The sequence below is a fragment of the Schistocerca nitens genome, chromosome 1 (genome assembly GCF_023898315.1).
Source record: "Schistocerca nitens isolate TAMUIC-IGC-003100 chromosome 1, iqSchNite1.1, whole genome shotgun sequence".
Classification (NCBI taxonomy): domain Eukaryota; kingdom Metazoa; phylum Arthropoda; class Insecta; order Orthoptera; family Acrididae; genus Schistocerca; species Schistocerca nitens.
The window spans coordinates 156,142,073-156,167,027 of record NC_064614.1 but is presented as its reverse complement, the minus strand read 5'-3'; the positions used below and the strand labels follow the sequence as shown (position 1 = coordinate 156,167,027).

General features: G+C 38.2%; 1 protein-coding gene across 1 annotated transcript in view; it reads left to right on the top strand.

The window, feature by feature from the left end:
* Window positions 1-24,955, top strand: part of LOC126234801 (putative inorganic phosphate cotransporter) — a 142,740-nt gene that overhangs the window by 99,453 nt on the left and 18,332 nt on the right. The window contains exon 4 of the mRNA XM_049943551.1: window positions 24,557-24,644. Coding sequence (XP_049799508.1) covers window positions 24,557-24,644 — 88 coding nt within the window. The remainder of the gene's footprint in view (window positions 1-24,556; window positions 24,645-24,955) is intronic.

Below are 24,955 nucleotides of genomic sequence, written 5' to 3'. Positions count from 1 at the left end.
CGACTAAGTATCTCTATACTATCTACGTCACACGCGGTAAACAAACAGCAGGAAACGCAAGAAAATGAAACTGAAGGAAACGTAGATGCAGAAAATAATACATGACCATCTTATGCGGAAGCGCTTAAAGCCCTAGAAACAGCTTTCAAATGGTTCGAAAACAGTGTGTGTGATGCCGTGAGTTTGTGATGTAGACCAATGAAGAAAAAAATGTTTACTTCAAACGGAAATTACCAAATATTTTAAGTGAAACTAATCTACAGTGACTATCCTACGTCACTTTTTAGATATTTCATGATGGTTACAGTATTTTAGTAATTTTAAGAAAAATGTACGAATGTACAAAAACTTTTCTACTCTCTTATCAAACATTATTTTTGTTCAATTTATTAAGTTTAGCTTGTTCTTGTTTGTCCAAATTACATAAGAACAATAACCATATGACAATGTCCCTTTCTTTCTAAAGTTAAAAATACAAAAATCTCTATTGTCAATAAATTCAATCACCCGGATTTTTTATTATCTGAATGACTTAAATATTAGTCTGTTTAGTCGAATCTTCACTAAACGTGTGTCAGATTTGGTGGAAATCGTACCAGTAGTTCAGGATGAGCTTTTTACCCTTAGCTTTGTCTCCATACGCACATGAAAAACGTATTTCACATATTTTTAATATATTTCACAATTGTGCACACATTTCACCTGTATCTCTTGCGAATTTCGCCCTGCAGTTTAACTTTCAAGAAGCTCATTGTTTGATTTCGTGTCTTCTGAACAACATGCTGTACAATAATATAATATTGGAGATACGTCCAGTGGTATATATGGCTATTGTATGCGAAATGTGTTGCGTATTGAGTAGTAAAGAAGTAATAAATTAAAATGTCATGCTTCATGAGGCAGTTTCACTGTATTAACAGCGAATATGTTGCAAACGATAAACTTCTTGCCTTCCACCATTTTGTGAGGGTCGTCACCCAAGAAAAGTTTCGTAAAATTTTGAAATTGTGTGTATAGTTTGTTGCAAGTCTCTAGATGTCATTCTTAAATACTGGATGTCTAACGTATGTGTGTTCGCGGGTCAAGGGCTACACTGCTTCACCCCCACCTTAGCACCACAGTGATTTCCAGAGAGTGACTGATGTGTACCGCGTTTGGCTGATATCGGTCCTGTGGTTTAGGAGTTGTGGGCATGAATAACAATAAAGTAAATTTTGGAAAAAAATACGGTCAAATATTTAGTGAAATCATTTCCCTAAAATTAAGAAATAATGTAGATTAGAGAGACGTTTGAAGGGCCTTTGAGTGATAATCGACATCATTTATCCCACTTCTGTTGATCTGAAAAACTGAGTGAGCAACGACGATGACGGCACTTAAAAAGGGAGAAATTACGTCTGCCACACGTATTAGCTTTTTTGATCTTTGCAACATTTTTGGTACTTAAAAGTTGTTGGAACTTTCTTACAAATTCGAGCGTAGATGACAGAAATGTTAAGGCCACAAAACAGCAGACCGCATCATCCGCCTAATCCTATTCTAAGAATATAAATTAAACATGGAACTACAAATTCTTTATCGTTCTCTCAATTGCTGTACACGATTCCAAGCATCTTTCAAAGGCGCATCAAATGTTCCATCTGTTTTATTTCTTTGCCAGATTTGTCAAGTTTTCTTCGGAAAGCATGAAATATATTTAAATATCTATTATTATTATTATTATTATTATTATTATTTCTTTCTTTCTTTTCTCAGACGTTATGTCTGGTCAAAAATGGAAAGTGACGCAGACCTTGATCAAGCGTGACTTCCTTTTAACTGTACGGTATATGTTATATTGCATTTAGGAACTTTCGGGTAATTGAACATGTATCAATAATTACGGATTTCTGTAGTTGTATATGTAAGTTTGGCTGTAGCTGTATTGCGTTGATGTACTGGTGGATATTGTGTGGTATGACTCCTGTAGTTGATAGTATTGTTGGTATAATGTCAACTTTATCCTGATGCCACATGTCCTTGACTTCCTCAGCCAGTTTGATGTATTTTTCAATTTTTTCTCCTGTTTTCTTTTGTATATTTGTTGTATTGGGTATGGATATTTCGATTAGTTGTGTTAATTTCTTCTTTTTATTGGTGAGTATGATGTCAAGTTTATGTGGCGTTGTTTTATCTGTTATAACGGTTCTGTTCCAGTATAATTTGTATTCATCATTTTCCAGTACATTTTGTGGTGCATACTTGTATGTGGGAACGTGTTGTTTTATTAGTTTGTTGTATGGCAAGTTGTTGATGTATTATTTTTGCTACATTGTCATGTCTTCTGGGGTATTCTGTATTTGCTAGTATTGTACATCCGCTTGTGATGTGATCTACTGTTTCTATTTGTTGTTTGCAAAGTCTGCATTTATCTGCTGTGGTATTGGGATCTTTAATAATATGCTTGCTGTAATATCTGGTGTTTATTGTTTGATCCTGTATTGCAATCATGAATCCTTCCGTTTCACTGTATATATTGCCTTTTGTTAGCCCTGTGTTGGATGCGTCTTGATCGATGTGTGGCTGTGTTAGATGATACGGGTGCTTGCCATGTAGTGTTTTCTTTTTCCAATTTACTTTCTTCGTATCTGTTGATGTTATGTGATCTAAAGGGTTGTACAAGAGGATATGAAATTGCTTTGTGTATTTTGCTACTTTCTGCTCGTTCTATAAAGAATTTTCTTAAATTGTCTACCTGTCCATAATGTAGGTTTTTTATGTCGATAAATCCCCTTCCTCCTTCCTTTCTGCTTAATGTGAATCTTTCTGTTGCTGAATGTATGTGATGTATTCTATATTTGTGGCATTGTGATCGTGTAAGTGTATTGAGTGCTTCTAGGTCTGTGTTACTCCATTTCACTACTCCAAATGAGTAGGTCAATATTTGTATAGCATAAGTATTTATAGCTTTTCTTTCTTGCTGTCAATCCTGTTTTCAGTATTTTTGTTAGTCTTTGTCCATAGTTTTCTTTTAGTTCTTCTTTAGTATTTGTATTATCTGTTCCTATTTTTTGTCTGTATCCTAGATATTTATAGGCATCTGTTTTTTACATTGCTTCTATGCAGTCGCTGTGGTTATCCAATATGTTATCTTCTTGTTTAGTGTGTTTTCCCTTGACTATGCTATTTTTCTTACATTTGTCTGTTCCAAAAGCCATATTTATTATTATTATTATTATTATTATTATTATTATTATTATTATTATTATTATTATTTGATTACTTTCTCAGACTTTTTAGAAGTCTGGTTAAGAATGGAGTGACGCGGACCTTTATCAAGCGTCACTTCCTTTTTGCTGTACGGTACATGTTATATTGCATTTAGGAACTTTCGGGTAATTGAACATGTATCAATAATTACGGATTTCTGTAATTGTATATATATGTTTGGATGTAGCTGTATTGCATTGATGTATTGGTGGATATTGTGTGGTATGACTCCTGTAGTTGATAGTATAATTGGTATGATGTCAACTTTATCCTGATGCCACATGTCTTTGACTTCCTCAGCCAGTTGGATGTATTTTTCAATTTTTTCTCCTGTTTTCTTTTGTATATTTGTTGTATTGGGTATGGATATTTCGATTAATTGTGTTAATTTCTTCTTTTTATTGGTGAGTATGATGTCAGGTTTGTTATGTGGCGTTGTTTTATCTGTTATAATGGTTCTGTTCCAGTATAATTTGTATTCATCATTCTCCAGTACATTTTGTGGTGCATACTTGTATGTAGGAACGTGTTGTTTTATAAGTTTATGTTGTAAGGCAAGCTGTTGATGTATTATTTTTGCGACATTGTCATGTCTTCTGGGGTATTCTGTATTTGCTAGTATTATACATCCGCTTGTGATGTGATCTACTGTTTCTATTTGTTGTTTACAAAGTCTGCATTTATCTGTTGTGGTATTGGGATCTTTAATAATATGCTTGCTGTAATACCTGGTGTTTATTGTTTGATCCTGTATTGCAATCATGAATCCTTCTGTCTCACTGTATATATTGCCTTTTCTTAGCCATGTGTTGGATGCGTCTTGATCGATGTGTGGCTGTGTTAGATGATATGGGTGCTTGCCATGAAGTGTTTTCTTTTTCCAATTTGCTTTCTTCGTATCTGTTGATGTTATGTGATCTAAAGGGTTGTAGAAGTGGTTATGAAGTTGCAGTGGTGTAGCCGATGTATTTATATGAGTGATTGCCTTGTGTATTTTGCTAGTTTCTGCTCGTTCTAGAAAGAATTTTCTTAAATTGTCTACCTGTCCATAGTGTAGGTTTTTTATGTCGATAAATCCCCTTCCTCCTTCCTTTCTGCTTAATGTGAATCTTTCTGTTGCTGAATGTATGTGATGTATTCTATATTTGTGGCATTGTGATCGTGTAAGTGTATTGAGTGCTTCTAGGTCTGTGTTACTCCATTTCACTACTCCAAATGAGTAGGTCAATACTGGTATGGCATAAGTGTTTATAGCTTTTGTCTTATTTCTTGCTGTCAATTCTGTTTTCAGTATTTTTGTTAGTCTTTGTCTATATTTTTCTTTTAGTTCTTCTTTAATATTTGTATTATCTATTCCTATTTTTTGCCTGTATCCTAGATATTTATAGGCATCCGTTTTTTCCATCGCTTCTATGCAGTCTCTGTGGTTAACCAATATGTAATCTTCTTGTTTAGTGTGTTTTCCCTTGACTATGCTATTTTTCTTACATTTGTCTGTTCCAAAAGCCATATTTATATCATTGCTGAATACTTCTGTTATCTTTAATAATTGGTTGAGTTGTTGATTGGTTGCTGCCAGTAGTTTTAGATCATCCATGTATAGCAAATGTGTGATTTTGTGTGGGTATGTTCCAGTAATATTGTATCCATAATTTGTATTATTTAGCATGTTGGATAGTGGGTTCAGAGCAAGGCAGAACCAGAAAGGACTTAATGAGTCTCCTTGGTATATTCCACGCTTAATCTGTATTGGCTGTGATGTGATATTATTAGAGTTTGTTTGGATATTAAGTGTGGTTTTCCAGTTTTTCATTACTATGTTTAGGAACTGTATCAATTTAGGATCTACTTTGTATATTTCCAGTATCTGTAGTAACCATGAGTGGGGTACACTATCAAAAGCTTTTTGGTAATCAATGTATGCGTAGTGTAGTGACCTTTGTTTGGTTTTAGCTTGATATGTCACCTCTGTATCTATTATCAGTTGCTCTTTACATCCTCGTGCTCCTTTGCAACAGCCTTTTTGTTCTTCATTTATAATTTTGTTCTGTGTTGTATGTGTCATTAATTTCTGTGTAATGACTGAAGTTAATATTTTATAGATTGTTGGTAGACATGTTATGGGACGATATTTAGCTGGGTTTGCTGTGTCTGCTTGATCTTTAGGTTTCAGATAGGTTATTCCATGTGTAAGTGTATCAGGGAATGTGTATGGGTCTGCAATGTAACTGTTAAATAATTTAGTTAGATGTGAATGTGTTGAGGTGAACTTCTTTAGCCAGAAATTTGCTATTTTATCATTTCCAGGGGCTTTCCAATTGTGCGTAGAATTAATTGCTCGGGTGACTTCATGTTGCAAAATTATCACGTCAGGCATTTGTGGTATCATCTTGTATGAGTCTGTTTCTGCTTGTATCCACCGTGCATGCCTGTTATGTTGTACCGGGTTTGACCATATGTTGCTCCAGAAGTGTTCCATGTCTGTTATGTTTGGTGGATTGTCTATTTTAATGTGTGTGTTATCTATTGTCTGGTAAAATTTCTTTTGGTTTGTGTTGAATGTTTGGTTTTGTTTCCTTCTATTTTCACTTTTTTTGTATCTTCTAAATCGTTTGGCCAAAGCTTGTAATTTCTGCTTCTTTTCATCTAATTGCTCTATTGCTTCTTGTTGTGAGATTTTACCTAACTGTTTTCGTTTTTTGTCTGATATTTCATTTCTTATAAATTGTGTTAGCTGTCCGATGTCTTTTCTCAGTTTTTCTATTCTGATCTGTAGCCTGTGTTGCCATGCTGGTTTTGTGTGTTTCTTCTGTGTGTTGGTTGGTTCTGATCTCTGCCTAGTGTGTATATTTACTGTAGTGAGTGCTCCTACATAAACCAGTAGTTGTAACTCTTCCATTGTTGTATTTTCATTTATTTTGTTGTGTATGATTGTGTTGATAGTTGTTATTGTTGTTTCGACTTGTGGGTTATTTGGTGGTCTATGCAAGAATGGTCTAATGTCTGTATTTGTGTCTTTGTATTCTATATATGTCAGCTGAAATTTCTCTTCTATATCTAACATGTGTGTCACTTCGTGTTCTATTTGTGCTTGTTCTGGTGGCTGTCTTAAGATGTCGTTTTCCTCTGATTGTTTAATTGATGTGTGTTGTTCTTTGTTTGTTTGCTCTGGGATGTTTGAGTCCATTACTGTATTTTCTTCTTCTTCTTCTGATTGCACATTATTTTGTTCTAGTATTTGTTGTACTTGTTGTTTGATGTTTTCTAATTCTGACTTGGGTATCCTGTTATTTTTGATTATTACACGGATCTGATCAGCTAGTCGTTGTTCTGTTAAAAATTTTAATTCTGGGTATCTGGTAATAAATGTTGTGTATACTTGTGATCTGTATCCAGTTGTGTTGGTTCCTAGGTTTGTTGCTTGGTAATAACAGAACATGAGGTGTCGATTAACTTCATCTGACCATCTCATCCTCTGTCTTTGTTTTCCTTCTAGGGTGGTTGCAGGAAGCATATCCTGCAAAACACCTCTATTTGGATTTGAATCATTTTCTAGTTGGCTAGCAGTGTCGTTACCATTGTGGGCGGGCATAGGGTTCAAGCGTCGTCCCCGACCATGACGGCGCTTGTCCGAGGCTTCTTTAGTTCTGTCCTGAACCAAGTAATCACACTAAAAGGGGGGTTAGCCCTATTAGTGGTTTGTTCTTTTCGTCGCCTTTTACGACTGGCAGAACATACCGGAGGCCTATTCTTTTCCCGGACCTCCACGGGGGTTATTATTATTATTATTATTTGATTACTTTCTCAGACTTTTTAGAAGTCTGGTTAAGAATGGAGTGACGCGGACCTTTATCAAGCGTCACTTCCTTTTTGCTGTACGGTACATGTTATATTGCATTTAGGAACTTTCGGGTAATTGAACATGTATCAATAATTACGGATTTCTGTAATTGTATATATATGTTTGGATGTAGCTGTATTGCATTGATGTATTGGTGGATATTGTGTGGTATGACTCCTGTAGTTGATAGTATAATTGGTATGATGTCAACTTTATCCTGATGCCACATGTCTTTGACTTCCTCAGCCAGTTGGATGTATTTTTCAATTTTTTCTCCTGTTTTCTTTTGTATATTTGTTGTATTGGGTATGGATATTTCGATTAATTGTGTTAATTTCTTCTTTTTATTGGTGAGTATGATGTCAGGTTTGTTATGTGGCGTTGTTTTATCTGTTATAATGGTTCTGTTCCAGTATAATTTGTATTCATCATTCTCCAGTACATTTTGTGGTGCATACTTGTATGTAGGAACGTGTTGTTTCATAAGTTTATTTTGTAAGGCAAGCTGTTGATGTATTATTTTTGCGACATTGTCATGTCTTCTGGGGTATTCTGTATTTGCTAGTATTGTACATCCGCTTGTGATGTGATCTACTGTTTCTATTTGTTGTTTACAAAGTCTGCATTTATCTGTTGTGGTATTGGGATCTTTAATAATATGCTTGCTGTAATACCTGGTGTTTATTGTTTGATCCTGTATTGCAATCATGAATCCTTCTGTCTCACTGTATATATTGCCTTTTCTTAGCCATGTGTTGGATGCGTCTTGATCGATGTGTGGCTGTGTTAGATGATACGGGTGCTTGCCATGTAGTGTTTTCTTTTTCCAATTTACTTTCTTCGTATTTGTTGATGTTATGTGATCTAAAGGGTTGTAGAAGTGGTTATGAAGTTGCAGTGGTGTAGCCGATGTATTTATATGAGTGATTGCCTTGTGTATTTTGCTAGTTTCTGCTCGTTCTAGAAAGAATTTTCTTAAATTGTCTACCTGTCCATAGTGTAGGTTTTTTATGTCGATAAATCCCCTTCCTCCTTCCTTTCTGCTTAATGTGAATCTTTCTGTTGCTGAATGTATGTGATGTATTCTATATTTGTGGCATTGTGATCGTGTAAGTGTATTGAGTGCTTCTAGGTCTGTGTTACTCCATTTCACTACTCCAAATGAGTAGGTCAATACTGGTATGGCATAAGTATTTATAGCTTTTGTCTTGTTTCTTGCTGTCAATTCTGTTTTCAGTATTTTTGTTAGTCTTTGTCTATATTTTTCTTTTAGTTCTTCTTTAATATTTGTATTATCTATTCCTATTTTTTGTCTGTATCCTAGATATTTATATATATCTGTTTTTTCCATCGCTTCTATGCAGTCACTGTGGTTAACCAATATGTAATCTTCTTGTTTAGTGTGTTTTCCCTTGACTATGCTATTTTTCTTACATTTGTCTGTTCCAAAAGCCATATTTATATCATTGCTGAATACTTCTGTTATCTTTAATACTTGGTTGAGTTGTTGATTGGTTGCTGCCAGTAGTTTTAGATCATCCATGTATAGCAAATGTGTGATTTTGTGTGGGTATGTTCCAGTAATATTGTATCCATAATTTGTATTATTTGGCATGTTGGATAGTGGGTTCAGAGCAAGGCAGAACCAGAAAGGACTTAATGAGTCTCCTTGGTATATTCCACGCTTAATCTGTATTGGCTGTGATGTGATATTATTAGAGTTTGTTTGGATATTAAGTGTGGTTTTCCAGTTTTTCATTACTATGTTTAGGAACTGTATCAATTTAGGATCTACTTTATATATTTCCAGTATCTGTAGTAGCCATGAGTGGGGTACACTATCAAAAGCTTTTTGGTAATCAATGTATGCGTAGTGTAGCGACCTTTGTTTAGTTTTAGCTTGATATGTCACCTCTGCATCTATTATCAGTTGCTCTTTACATCCTCGTGCTCCTTTGCAACAGCCTTTTTGTTCTTCATTTATAATTTTGTTCTGTGTTGTATGTGTCATTAATTTCTGTGTAATGACTGAAGTTAATATTTTATAGATTGTTGGTAGGCATGTTATGGGACGATATTTAGCTGGGTTTGCTGTGTCTGCTTGATCTTTAGGTTTCAGATAGGTTATTCCATGTGTAAGTGTATCAGGGAATGTGTATGGGTCTGCAATGTAACTGTTAAATAATTTAGTTAGATGTGAATGTGTTGAGGTGAACTTCTTTAGCCAGAAATTTGCTATTTTATCATTTCCAGGGGCTTTCCAATTGTGCGTAGAATTAATTGCTCGGGTGACTTCATGTTGCAAAATTATCACTTCAGGCATTTGTGGTATCATCTTGTATGAGTCTGTTTCTGCTTGTATCCACCGTGCATGCCTGTTATGTTGTACCGGGTTTGACCATATGTTGCTCCAGAAGTGTTCCATGTCTGTTATGTTTGGTGGATTGTCTATTTTAATGTGTGTGTTATCTATTGTCTGGTAAAATTTCTTTTGGTTTGTGTTGAATATTTGGTTTTGTTTCCTTCTATTTTCACTTTTTTTGTATCTTCTAAGTCGTTTGGCCAATGCTTGTAACTTCTGCTTCTTTTCATCTAATTGCTCCATTGCTTCTTGTTGTGAGATTTTACCTAACCTTTTTCGTTTTTTGTCTGATATTTCATTTCTTATAAATTGTGTTAGCTGTCCGATGTCTTTTCTCAGTTTTTCTATTCTGATCTGTAGCCTGTGTTGCCATGCTGGTTTTGTGTGTTTCTTCTGTGTGTTGGTTGGTTCTGATCTCTGCCTAGTGTGTATATTTACTGTAGTGAGTGCTCCTACATAAACCAGTAGTTGTAACTCTTCCATTGTTGTATTTTCATTTATTTTGTTGTGTATGATTGTGTTGATAGTTGTTATTGTTGTTTCGACTTGTGGGTTATTTGGTGGTCTATGCAAGAATGGTCTAATGTCTGTATTTGTGTCTTTGTATTCTATATATGTCAGCTGAAATTTCTCTTCTATATCTAACATGTGTGTCACTTCGTGTTCTATTTGTGCTTGTTCTGGTGGCTGTCTTAAGATGTCGTTTTCCTCTGATTGTTTAATTGATGTGTGTTGTTCTTTGTTTGTTTGCTCTGGGATGTTTGAGTCCATTACTGTATTTTCTTCTTCTTCTTCTTCTGATTGCACATTATTTTGTTCTAGTATTTGTTGTACTTGTTGTTTGATGTTTTCTAATTCTGACTGGGGTATCCTGTTATTTTTGATTATTACACGGATCTGATCAGCTAGTCGTTGTTCTGTTAAAAATTTTAATTCTGGGTATCTGGTAATAAATGTTGTGTGTACTTGTGATCTGTATCCAGTTGTGTTGGTTCCTAGGTTTGTTGCTTGGTAATAACAGAACATGAGGTGTCGATTAACTTCATCTGACCATCTCATCCTCTGTCTTTGTTTTCCTTCTAGGGTGGTTGCAGGAAGCATATCCTGCAAAACACCTCTATTTGGATTTAAATCATTTTCCAGTTGGCTAGCAGTGTCGTTACCATTATTATTATTATTATTATTATTATTATTATTATTATTTCTTTACTTTCTCAGACGTTAAGTCTGGTTGAGAATGGAAAGTGACGCGGACCTTGATCAAGCGTCACTTCCTATTAACTGTACGGTATGTGTTATATTGCATTTAGGAACTTTCGGGTAATTGAACATGTATCAATAATTACGGATTTCTGTAATTGTATATATATGTTTGGATGTAGCTGTATTGCATTGATGTATTGGTGGATATTGTGTGGTATGACTCCTGTAGTTGATAGTATAATTGGTATGATGTCAACTTTATCCTGATGCCACATGTCTTTGACTTCCTCAGCCAGTTGGATGTATTTTTCAATTTTTTCTCCTGTTTTCTTTTGTATATTTGTTGTATTGGGTATGGATATTTCGATTAGTTGTGTTAATTTCTTCTTTTTATTGGTGAGTATGATGTCAGGTTTGTTATGTGGCGTTGTTTTATCTGTTATAATGGTTCTGTTCCAGTATAATTTGTATTCATCATTCTCCAGTACATTTTGTGGTGCATACTTGTATGTAGGAACGTGTTGTTTTATAAGTTTATGTTGTAAGGCAAGCTGTTGATGTATTATTTTTGCGACATTGTCATGTCTTCTGGGGTATTCTGTATTTGCTAGTATTGTACATCCGCTTGTGATGTGATCTACTGTTTCTATTTGTTGTTTACAAAGTCTGCATTTATCTGTTGTGGTATTGGGATGTTTAATAATATGCTTGCTGAAATACCTGGTGTTTATTGTTTGATCCTGTATTGCAATCATGAATCCTTCTGTCTCACTGTATATATTGCCTTTTCTTAGCCATGTGTTGGATGCGTCTTGATCGATGTGTGGCTGTGTTAGATGATATGGGTGCTTGCCATGAAGTGTTTTCTTTTTCCAATTTGCTTTCTTCGTATCTGTTGATGTTATGTGATCTAAAGGGTTGTAGAAGTGGTTATGAAATTGCAGTGGTGTAGCCGATGTATTTATATGAGTGATTGCCTTGTGTATTTTACTAGTTTCTGCTCGTTCTAGAAAGAATTTTCTTAAATTGTCTACCTGTCCATAATGTAGGTTTTTTTTGTCGATAAATCCCCTTCCTCCTTCCTTTCTGCTTAATGTGAATCTTTCTGTTGCTGAATGTATGTGATGTATTCTATATTTGTGGCATTGTGATCGTGTAAGTGTATTGAGTGCTTCTTGGTCTGTGTTACTCCATTTCACTACTCCAAATGAGTAGGTCAATATTGGTATGGCATAAGTATTTATAGCTTTTGTCTTGTTTCTTGCTGTCAGTTCTGTTTTCAGTATTTTTGTTAGTCTTTGTCTATATTTTTCTTTTAGTTCTTCTTTAATATTTGTATTATCTATTCCTATTTTTTGCCTGTATCCTAGATATTTATAGGCATCCGTTTTTTCCATCGCTTCTATGCAGTCGCTGTTATCCAATATGTAATCTTCTTGTTTAGTGTGTTTTCCCTTGACTATGCTATTTTTCTTACATTTGTCTGTTCCAAAAGCCATATTTATATCATTGTTGAATCCTTCTGTTATCTTTAGTAATTGGTTGAGTTGTTGATTGGTTGCTGCCAGTAGTTTTAGATCATCCATGTATAGCAAATGTGTGATTTTGTGTGGGTATGTTCCAGTAATATTGTATCCATAATTTGTATTGTTTAGCATGTTGGATAGTGGGTTCAGAGCAAGGCAGAACCAGAAAGGACTTAATGAGTCTCCTTGGTATATTCCACGCTTAATCTGTATTGGCTGTGATGTGATATTATTAGAGTTTGTTTGGATATTAAGTGTGGTTTTCCAGTTTTTCATAACTATGTTTAGGAACTGCATCAATTTAGGATCTACTTTGTATATTTCCAATATCTGTAGTAACCATGAGTGGGGTACACTATCAAAAGCTTTTTGGTAATCAATGTATGCGTAGTGTAGTGACCTTTGTTTAGTTTTAGCTTGATATGTCACCTCTGCATCTATTATCAGTTGCTCTTTACATCCTCGTGCTCCTTTGCAACAGCCTTTTTGTTCTTCATTTATAATTTTGTTCTGTGTTGTATGTGTCATTAATTTCTGTGTAATGACTGAAGTTAATATTTTGTAGATTGTTGGTAGGCATGTTATGGGGCGATATTTAGCTGGGTTTGCTGTGTCTGCTTGATCTTTAGGTTTCAGATAGGTTATTCCATGTGTAAGTGTATCAGGGAATGTGTATGGGTCTGCAATGTAACTGTTAAATAATTTAGTTAGATGTGAATGTGTTGAGGTGAACTTCTTTAGCCAGAAATTTGCTATTTTATCATTTCCAGGGGCTTTCCAATTGTGCGTAGAATTAATTGCTCGGGTGACTTATTATCTACATACTTCGTCCTCCGGCGCTAGAAGGTTAGTAACTATATCGGTGCGTGAGAAGCACCGTGCTGTATTAGAGTTTACAATTGAAAGAGTTGGTTTGTGTGTGCCCGGAGTTCCCTCCTCTTCAGCACAATACCGGACCACACCTGAGCGCTTAGATTTTCTGCTGACAGACGCCTTGGGTTCCCTGTCACTGATCGTCCACAGTACAGTCGCGACTTGAGCCAATCTTAGTATTTTTCCAGAATTTAAAGAACTTCTTAGAGGACTTCACTTTAACAATGATGAAGCGGTGCAACTAGAGACGGTGCTGTGGCTTCGTCAGCAAAGTCAGACATTCGACAATGCTGTATCAACAAACTGGACTCTCGTTGGGAGAAATGTTAATCGCCAGCTGATTATGTTGACAACTAAATATGTAGACATGAAGAATAAAGATGGAGAATGTTAACATTTTATTTAAAATGCTTTTTCACCTGACCTGTGTAAATGGACCGCCAAAAGTCGTCGTAGATATCTTTTGCTAATTGCTGTAAACGCACTATTTCACTCCCATTTACGGAGCTTGTTAGCACTTGATGTTAGGTTGGCGCCATTACAAAATATTGTATTGTAGTAATCACTGCTGCTTGCTGGATCGCTGCGGTGTCTCGTTGCTGATGCTGGCTCTAAATTTGGTTGTCTAGGGTAAACACATGAGGTTCCGTGTTTTTCATGTGCTTTTGATGATAAAGAACGAGCGAAACCAACACATATGTAAACATCAAACATTTATTCCTTTAGTGGCCATATTAATTCCACTGTCCACCAAAGACCATAACACAACACAAAGTAATACTTCCTTTACATGTTCTTTGACTTGTTTTGCCAAACAATAACACAGAAACACACTTCACCAAAGTGACATTCCGACTGCCCCAACTGCCTCCGACTGGCCTCTCGACCCTTCTAGCTGCTTGTATTTATAACATTGTCAAAGAACTACTAAAAAGAGATACAGTTTATGAGTCACATGTACATCTGTTATCATAATTTGTGCAGAAAAGTTATTAATTTGCATCGAGTGACATAATTTAACATGTTATTAAAATGACAGACAGATTTGTTGACTTGACAGAATAATTCTTTGTTACAAAAAGGTCGTTTTTTAGAAGTTTGTCAATTGACTTCTCTAATTTGCATAAATAAGTAAGTAACATGAATTATGAAGAATTACATAGGTTTTCGTCTAAAATAGGATTGATTACGTGAATACTGAGTGAAAACGCTCCTAGTGAACAAATAGGTTTCACTGGGCGATTTTTATTTAAGGAGATCCAAAATACGTAAGTTGGCCACTATTTCTCGTACTTCATATTAATTATTTAAGATGAACTTAGTGTTTTTACATGATGACATTTGCTGTATCAGTGATCAAGTGATATTAACTTTTGTGTGGGTCAGTTATTCAGTATAATTTAATGGGTTGACTGTTTATGGAGACATGTTGTGCAATCATTGTTAACATACACAATAACTTTTCTCTAATCATAAATACTCATTAAACTGGTTGAATTTGGAAGGGATCGCATACTTCATTAAAGTAAAGCCTTTAATATGTTCCGTTACACCTGGCAGGCAATACTTCTCAGCACGTTCTCGAATATCAAGAGAGCAGAGAGCTTTCAGTTTATGCTGTCATTTACGTAATTAATTTCTTAAATACGAAATAAAGAAATCCACAGTGCTAATGTGACATGTGGAATTCTGAGAACTTCAGATCTTAAGATGGTAGATCTATACTCGTAATAATCACTGTCAAAGAGCAGTTAGATCATAGTTGTACGACGTACTCCCTTAGTGTAGCTCTGCGTCAAATGGTGGGAGGCCCCACATATCTGCACTCTCTTGTGCGATCACAATGATCAGATACACAAGAGTGCTTGGCAGATGCTAGAATACTTTCTGCCCGATTTGTGGAAAGTGAAAGATGACCTCCCCCCCTTTTTCCCTTGTTTGAATTCCTCTTGGATGACGATAAATGTGTGAAATAACAAAAGAATATGCTTTTTTGTTAATGCCAAGTCAGTGAAGACAGACGGCACTTTTAACAATTCCACGTCATTGTACCTTGCTTGAGAAGGAAGGCAGTGACCGATAAATGATTGAATCTTGCACATAGTTTTCCATCGACGGTTGTTCCATCTGCTAGTAGCTTATGAATCTGCTAGTAGCTTATGAATCTGCTAGTAGCTTATGAATCTGCTAGTAGCTTATGAATCTGCTAGTAGCTTATGAATCTGCTAGTAGCTTATGAATCTGCTAGTAGCTTATGAATCTGCTAGTAGCTTATGAATCTGCTAGTAGCTTATGAATCTGCTAGTAGCTTATGAATCTGCTAGTAGCTTATGAATCTGCTAGTAGCTTATGAATCTGCTAGTAGCTTATGAATCTGCTAGTAGCTTATGAATCTGCTAGTAGCTTATGAATCTGCTAGTAGCTTATGAATCTGCTAGTAGCTTATGAATCTGCTAGTAGCTTATGAATCTGCTAGTAGCTTATGAATCTGCTAGTAGCTTATGAATCTGCTAGTAGCTTATGAATCTGCTAGTAGCTTATGAATCTGCTAGTAGCTTATGAATCTGCTAGTAGCTTATGAATCTGCTAGTAGCTTATGAATCTGCTAGTAGCTTATGAATCTGCTAGTAGCTTATGAATCTGCTAGTAGCTTATGAATCTGCTAGTAGCTTATGAATCTGCTAGTAGCTTATGAATCTGCTAGTAGCTTATGAATCTGCTAGTAGCTTATGAATCTGCTAGTAGCTTATGAATCTGCTAGTAGCTTATGAATCTGCTAGTAGCTTATGAATCTGCTAGTAGCTTATGAATCTGCTAGTAGCTTATGAATCTGCTAGTAGCTTATGAATCTGCTAGTAGCTTATGAATCTGCTAGTAGCTTACGAATCTGCTAGTAGCTTACGAATCTGCTAGTAGCTTACGAATCTGCTAGTAGCTTACGAATCTGCTAGTAGCTTACGAATCTGCTAGTAGCTTACGAATCTGCTAGTAGCTTACGAATCTGCTAGTAGCTTACGAATCTGCTAGTAGCTTACGAATCTGCTAGTAGCTTACGAATCTGCTAGTAGCTTACGAATCTGCTAGTAGCTTACGAATCTGCTAGTAGCTTACGAATCTGCTAGTAGCTTACGAATCTGCTAGTAGCTTACGAATCTGCTAGTAGCTTACGAATCTGCTAGTAGCTTACGAATCTGCTAGTAGCTTACGAATCTGAGGTGCGTTTTCGAGGCTGTAATGTATGTACAGAAATTTGCATAAAGTGAAGGATATGATGATGGCTATCTTCTGAATATTGTCCTCACTCATCAGAATCTGCAGATATGTCTTTTTGCAGTCTGAGGAGTCATAGGTTGCCGGTAAAGTCTCGAATGTTGGGGATCAGGTACCTATCAATGATTCTGCGGGCATTAAAGGCCGAGTAGTCTCCACATAGCCTAACTGTACAATGTTTCTTGGCACTAGTTTGCCGGGGGAAGCCCATGAACTATCCGAAAGTTGCACTTTTCTGGTTTGCAGTAGTTGGTTAACAGCCGTTTTCGAACCCATGTAGTCGAGAAAATATCTATGCAGTCAAAGATGTAGTCTGCCACTATGCTCAAAAGGTGACGTGTAAGATGTTTTGTTGATATGTTGCAAAGTGAGGGCACTTAAAATTATCATAGTCTGGTGCGCCTGTTGTGGATTATACAGTGGCTGACAGTTGTGCACCATTGCCAAACTGCGTATCGAACCAACAAAGTTGCTCCCCTAGAGGAACGTCAATGCACGAGGAATGGTTACCAGTTGTGTGAACGTAATGTTGTGGTCAATTGAAGGTCACCATCATCGCTGATGTTGTCACGCTCAGCGTTGGTTGGGTGGGGCTCGTCTGGTTTGACTTCACCTAGGCAGTTGTCACAGCATATCAGCTGAGAGTCACACTCGGAGACATTATCTGTGGTGAGTATACGTTGTTGTTGTTGTTGTTGTTGTTGTTGCAAAACAACAAAATTCCTGTCTACAAATATTAATTTCCTTCCAATAATTTGCATCCATGCGAAATCAACGCCAGTTGAACTTGAAGTGGGAGCTTGACGATCCACAGTCCGAAGTGAAACGTCTGGTATAAGGTTAATATCCAACAGTGTACATAATCGGCACCGAAATCGTGAAGGTGTCCTGTTCCCGAGTTGCTCATTATACACTCCTGGAAATTGAAATAAGAACACCGTGAATTCATTGTCCCAGGAAGGGGAAACTTTATTGACACATTCCTGGGGTCAGATACATCACATGATCACACTGACAGAACCACAGGCACATAGACACAGTTAACAGAGCATGCACAATGTCGGCACTAGTACAGTGTATATCCACCTTTCGCAGCAATGCAGGCTGCTATTCTCCCATGGAGACGATCGTAGAGATGCTGGATGTAGTCCTGTGGAACGGCTTGCCATGCCATTTCCACCTGGCGCCTCAGTTGGACCAGCGTTCGTGCTGGACGTGCAGACCGCGTGAGACGACGCTTCATCCAGTCGCAAACATGCTCAATGGGGGACAGATCCGGAGATCTTGCTGGCCAGGGTAGTTGACTTACACCTTCTAGAGCACGTTGGGTGGCACGGGATACATGCGGACGTGCATTGTCCTGTTGGAACAGCAAGTTCCCTTGCCGGTCTAGGAATGGTAGAACGATGGGTTCGATGACGGTTTGGATGTACCGTGCACTATTCAGTGTCCCCTCGACGATCACCAGTGGTGTACGGCCAGTGTAGGAGATCGCTCCCCACACCATGATGCCGGGTGTTGGCCCTGTGTGCCTCGGTCGTATGCAGTCCTGATTGTGGCGCTCACCTGCACGGCGCCAAACACGCATACGACCATCATTGGCACCAAGGCAGAAGCGACTCTCATCGCTGAAGACGACACGTCTCCATTCGTCCCTCCATTCACGCCTGTCGCGACACCACTGGAGGCGGGCTGCACGATGTTGGGGCGTGAGCGGAAGACGGCCTAACGGTGTGCGGGACCGTAGCCCAGCTTCATGGAGACGGTTGCGAATGGTCCTCGCCGATACCCCAGGAGCAACAGTGTCCCTAATTTGCTGGGAAGTGGCGGTGCGGTCCCCTACAGCACTGCGTAGGATCCTACGGTCTTGGCGTGCATCCGTGCGTCGCTGCGGTCCGGTCCCAGGTCGATGGGCACGTGCACCTTCCGCCGACCACTGGCGACAACATCGATGTACTGTGGAGACCTCACGCCCCACGTGTTGAGCAATTCGGCGGTACGTCCACCAGGCCTCCCGCATGCCCACTATACACCCTCGCTCAAACTCCGTCAACTGCACATACGGTTCACGTCCACGCTGTCGCGGCATGCTACCAGTGTTAAAGACTGCGATGGAGCTCCGTATGCCACGGCAAACTGGCTGACACTGACGGCGGCGGTGCACAAATGCTGCGCAGCTAGCGCCATTCGACGGCCAACACCGCGGTTCCTGGTGTGTCCGCTGTGCCGTGCGTGTGATCATTGCTTGTACAGCCGTCTCGCAGTGTCCGGAGCAAGTATGGTGGGTCTGACACACCGGTGTCAATGTGTTCTTTTTTCCATTTCCAGGAGTGTAGTTGACTTATTTTGATTGTTGTGCAGGTGTCCTTGGAAGGTGTCAGAGTAGTGCATACTTAATAGTGATGTATTTACTGCTATCTGACAGAGCCACAATAATGTCACTGATTGTGTTAGTGTGTTCAGAGATGGCTGGGCAAAGTGATAAATTTTGCACTCTTGTCAAAGAGGCTGTGGATGTTTCAGAATGTACTCAGTGACTGTGAGCCACATTGCAGATTCGTGTAGGAGGCAGCATAAGTTCTGAACCAAAGTGAGTAGTTGAGCCATAGGTGCATTGTTAAGCTGATGGCCAAGACAATGTCCAAAGGGTCATTACGGTGTTTACAGTACCTGTATGTGGTGCACCTACAAGTTCAGCAGCAGCAGCAGGAGTAGAATTTGTCCAACTAGTTGATCCACTTCATATGGTGTGCAGGGGTTTATCAAGAGAGGATGTGGTATGGTAGGCATGTCTACATCAGTGAACTTTTGAGAATATGCATGTCCAAGAATGTTGTGCACTGTATTGGGATGATATGCGAGCAAAGTAAAGTCTGGGACAAAATCGCCCAGTAAATTCTGTTGATATACATTTAGTATGTTAGGTAGCTTTATCAACAGTACCACTGCAAAGAATGATAGTTTTTCAGCTTGGGAAACTGACTCGGCATCGGTTGCTGAGTATTTAAATATGAAGCACTGAACACACTCATCTGAAAGTCACTATCTTGTCATAGGAATTTTGCTGCATGACAGTCGCAAGGTGGTTGTGTTGTTGACAAGTAGTATCCCAATGTGGATTTTACTGTGGGATGTGATACAGGTAACGTGTATTAATTACACAACTACCTATAAAATGCACTTTGTTCCATAATCGGTAAATAATTAATACATGTCTAACTGTAAGTTCAAGGCAGACATAAAGCACACCAAATCATAGTTCTTCAGATGTTGAACGCAAGGCTGGTGTTATGTCATTGTTTACTATTACACACATGCACACGCACACAATTCAAAAAAATCTGGAAATTGGTGACAAATGTAGGCAATGCCTATACACAACTATTGCTGAGCAAAAAGGAAAATATATGCAATTGGTGCACACACACTATTTTAATGGTGGTAAAATTCATAAGAGTTAAGTCGCAAACGTGAACTCTCAAATGAAATGGTGAACCAATGGGGAAGACTATAAATAGTGCACTAATTTCGTAAGTACTTACCGGGGGAGTGGGGGGAGGAGAAGAGATTCATTAACCAGATATTGCTGCCCTAAACAGCTGAATGTAAATCTTTTGTTTAGAATGGTTGATTTACTACAAAGTATGTGATGCTCAAAATTATGAAAAATTTACCTTTAGTGCCATGTGTATAAAGTAAAATTGGAAAGAACAGTTGTCTGAACAAGGTACAAAATATATTTTTCACAGCATTTTTGATATTACATCATATAATATATATTTTCAAACTTTAAGAAGTTTGAATACAACTAGTGAAAGATAATGGGAAACTGACATTTATGCATAAAACTCTACACTGTAGAACTTCTAAATGAATTTGATGTACTGATAATCATAAACAGCTGCACACCCAGAAAAAGTTGGATTGCAATTGTTGTTGGCAGGCAGGTAGATAGCACCACACATATTAAATGATTACACTTTAAACTTCAAAGGACCAATATTTTTGCATTACATGGCCACAAAACACATCTTAGTATAGTAGTAGTCCCCCTACTTTCTGAAAACAAGCATGCAGATGTAGCGGCATGGAACTGTACAGGTCTCAGAGGTAGTCTTGATACTCCATCCCATGCTGCTTGCACCAGGGTGTGCAGTTGCTGTAGACTGGGGGATGGAGGTGCCATCCTGATGACATGCTCCGTGGGATCCCATATATTTATGATCAGGGAGAGATTGGGCAATGCGAATGGTTGTGGCAGAGAATCCACAGCTAAAAGGCATGGTCAAGAAGTGGTAGTGGTACAGAGGACATGGGGTGCTATGTTGAAATAGATAATATGCATGGCCATTCATGAAAGGCAGAGCCACTGGTTGCAGGACCACCTCCACAAACTGTGTGGCTGTCAAGGAACCCATTACAAACACTGTGAAGGACACCATAGGATATTGCTCTCCACACCAGCCTAGTGGAACCTGTGGTGGGAAAGCACAAACCGTTGTCTTTCCCACTGGCCTTCCAGACATGAATCCAGTGGCCGTTGCTTACGAGGCAGAAGCAGGACACATCACTAAGGATGACCCACTGCCAATTCGCAGTGTCCCATGTCCATCAGTGCCAAAACAAGGTGAAACGGGTGTGCTTCTGTGCAGGTACAGGTGGCAGGCCTCATAATGAGTAGAATTGAGAATCGTGGAACCGGCTGCCAATGGTACTAACACTTCTGGGATTTTGTGCACAATACATGACAGCCCACTGAACAGCCTCTAATGTTGCCATTAATTCTGTTATTGTGGCAGACATCTGTTGGTTCTCCCTCTGTGTCGGATGACCATATCTCATATGTCATGCATGCATGCTTCACTGTATCTATTGCAGCCGCATATGGGGAATGGTGATGCCTGTATGACCAGCATGGAGCACAATAATGCTAGGAACTCCATCTTTTACAGCCCCATGATGCATACCCTCTCAAACTCATCTAGCTGGGCAACCTGGTGTTGAATGTGTCGTCATGGCATAACGTAACAGTGATGATCTAATGACATTAGCTGCTGTCATTCTGACTGTACCGTCATTTATGGCCCTCTTGACTGGACTGAAGACCACTCATGGTCCCACCCCTGGACCCCAATGGCTCACCATGTGAAAGCAATCATTTGCATAGCTGATGACATGCAATATAGCCACCCAGTTTGCAGTGGATTATTCAGGACCTTCTGGGTGCAGCTCTTCTTGTGATGAACAACGTAAAAGTGGTCTCAATTGTACACTACAGAAAAACCAGAAATGGGTATCTATCTGAAAATATATGAAGTGCGTGAATCTGTCATATTCTGCTCAATCTTACTATAAATGGACACCGTAGTTCCAGTTATCCCACTAGAAATGTACAAAATTGTGGAGTACAGCATATCCTCTGCTTGAAATGGCTAAAAATGCAATGAAATAAAATCCTTGTATCAATGTTTTCTTGGTCGAAGATAGGCATTCACTCATTTTCAATTTTTGTTCATTTTCTATTTTGCTAGAGTATGCTGCTTCTATAATGTTTTTGGGTCATCGGTATTTGGACTGATCTGATTATGCTGCAAATTTAAACAATAAATTCAAACTAGATCAGATTTACTCATGCTGCATACAGTCACAATTAATTTTTTAATAATTTTCAAACCAGAACATAGTGTATTAGTAGTAAAGTAGTAACTTGAGAGAGAAAAGGATACTGCTCTTGTAACACTATTTAACAGACTAATATTTCACCACTTCATACTGTTGTATTGATACTGGTTTGTACAGATGTGAAATCCTTAGCCAGGTGGGCTAGTTGTGTAATTCCTGCTGCCAGGGTCATTATGTTGCTGAGGTGGCACGTTAAGAAATGTCAGCTGAAATGATGAGAGAAATTATCTTGGGGCCTTGGGCTGACACTGCATCATCTCAGGGCCTGGTCTTACCAAAGCTGCACATACCTTTCATAAATACTCATTGTACAATCCTACACACACATTTTCTTAGACAGCTATCAACTTGTTAATCACTGCCAGTCACAGTGAACAAAGGCTGGTAATGCTAAAGTAGTATTTCGGATTTCAAAACCAATTATAAACTGGTAGTATACAACCTACATCCTGTATGGCATCCTGAATCTTCCACCCCAGCATATTAGAGTAACAACCAGCCCAACCCTTCCATAATCCTGAGCATTTGTGCAGCTTTACAGAGGACACCTGAAGCTGCTTATGTAATGCAAAAGTTAAAACCTTTCTAATATGTACGTTAGTGTGGAAATCCCTGGCACCAAATGTTCTGATTAAAGTAAATGTGTCCTACAATAGATCTATTATAGTCTTTCGCTTCAAATGATAAAATCCCATCCTGAATGTCATACAGGGTAGGCATCCCAGTATAGCATTCAGGATGGAAATTATTTTTGCTTCTGAAATTATGGCAGTGAATTTCACAGCTCGGCACAAATTCACATCTTATTGAATGCCACTACCATTAGAGAGTAAATCTATTCTTACAGTGTAGGAATCCCAAGGAACGTAAAGGGGCTTCTTCTGCGTTGTATCAACTTCTACGTCAGTGAAATAAATATTGATCACATTGACAGCTGAAAAAAGAAATTTCAGTTTAAAGCAGAGTGTACTGATATTTTTGGTTAGGTGAACCACATGCTGGTGCCATCTCTGTCTGTCGTTCATTTGCACATGCTGGTGCCATCTCTGTCTGTCGTTCATTTGCACACACTGTGAACAAATGTAAATATTTTTGTCTGGAATTGCATAGCATGTGTTTTATAAGCTGTAATGTTAAGCTGGGTGCTACAGCCAGTTGTTTGTTCCTCACTCTATCTGGAGCAGCTGTGCTTCAGCCCTTGATCAATGGAAAGACTTTCACCTGAGGGCCAAATCACACCAGACTGAACACCCAGTCAACAATGCCATAGGATCATTTCACTTTATCAGCGAACCTAGTTTTGGTGTTAGTGGAGTACTGGGAATAAATTGTTGAGGCTGAATGGAATGAAACCTCTCTACTACCTTAAACAGTTCCAAATAATAAAAGGAGGGTCCCCACGATTCCTGGTGCCCACTGGATGTGATGGGAAGATGGAAGGTGCCCACTTGGTCCTGCGGTTCTGAATCTTGGTCGAATCTCAGGGAGGTATCCCATAGGTCCAACTAGTGAGACTTGACCCTGGCTGTAACAGCAACATGTTGTGGCAGGATCCCTGAAACTGTTACCTCAATTACTGCTTTGTCTTGAAAGTGACTGCACAGACTAAATATCTGGCACCAATTATAACAACAAAACTTGAAATTCCTTTAGCAAAAACATGTGCTTAAAGTTCAATAACAGATAAATACTATTCAGCCTGCTCTCCTTTAAATGCACTTGTTTTGAAGAAAAAAGTAAAAAACGCCTCAAATAACTAGATAGGGTTTTCATGTTCACAGGACCTGTACATTAGTATGTTCTGCAGAAATGGTTAGCATTTCAGTCACCTTGGTTCAGCTTGCATCCTGTTGCCTCGTAGGCTCAGGGTCTGCCGTAGGCCCTGATAACTTGTCCCTTGCTTGATGGCATCAAACTGTAGAAGGCATCAATGCCATTGTGTTGGTATGGCCATCCATGCTGCATTCACCTGGTTCCAAAGTTCATCTGTGCACAGCTTGTAGGCTAGTGGCTAGCATTGCTGCCCCTGGATCATGGGGTCCTGGGTTTGATTTCTGGCTGGGTTGGGATTTTCTTCGCCTGGGGACTGGGTGGAGAGGATGACACCATCCAGCACAAGCACGTCAGCATACGTGAAAGTTCTTGAAATCATCAAATATTCCTATTAAATATCTTGCACTAGATAAGAGCAAGAGTGTGGTACAATGAAGGACACCATATTTTTAATAGTTGCCTCCTTTAAATTCTTTCATTCTAGTAGGGTAATTTATTAATTTGACCACCTGATTTATGTTAAGATATGATTCTAACCATACAATGCGGTTGCTTTTAACATCTTGCCATTTTGGTGCTCTAAGAAGAATTTTATGACCTTCATAACAGAAGATGTAGAAGACAGGATTTGCATAGCTTTAGTCAGTTTTGAACAGAAAAAAATTATATATATTCGAAATCAGGAGTTGTTGCATTTCAGTTTGTGACTGGTTATAGATCTCTGAAAGGTGGTGAATCGCATCTGGTTTCATAATGACTATTACGCTTTCTTTTCAGGGTTTTATATATCCGTCGACTAACACCTACCTAGCGAAATGGATTCCTCCTGAAGAAAAGGGAAGAATGGGAACTCTAGTATATGCAGGTAAGTAGTAAGAGTTAAAATCATAAATTTACATAAAAATCTACATAATGTAAAGTCAATATAAAGCTTTCAAGTTCTGTCATATTGGTTTTATTTATTCTGAAGCAGCTTGTATCATCTTGATGATACAGATGCTGTAGATATACATAACATAGTTAACTAACAAGTCACTAAAATCTGTTTTCCCACTACAATGAGCAGTTTAAACTGGTTTAAACTTTGTCTGGCAAAAAATTTTAATCTGTCAGCAAGTTCCATATCAGTGCACATTCTAATGTGAAAAGAAAATCCCATTCTGAAATAACCAGGAA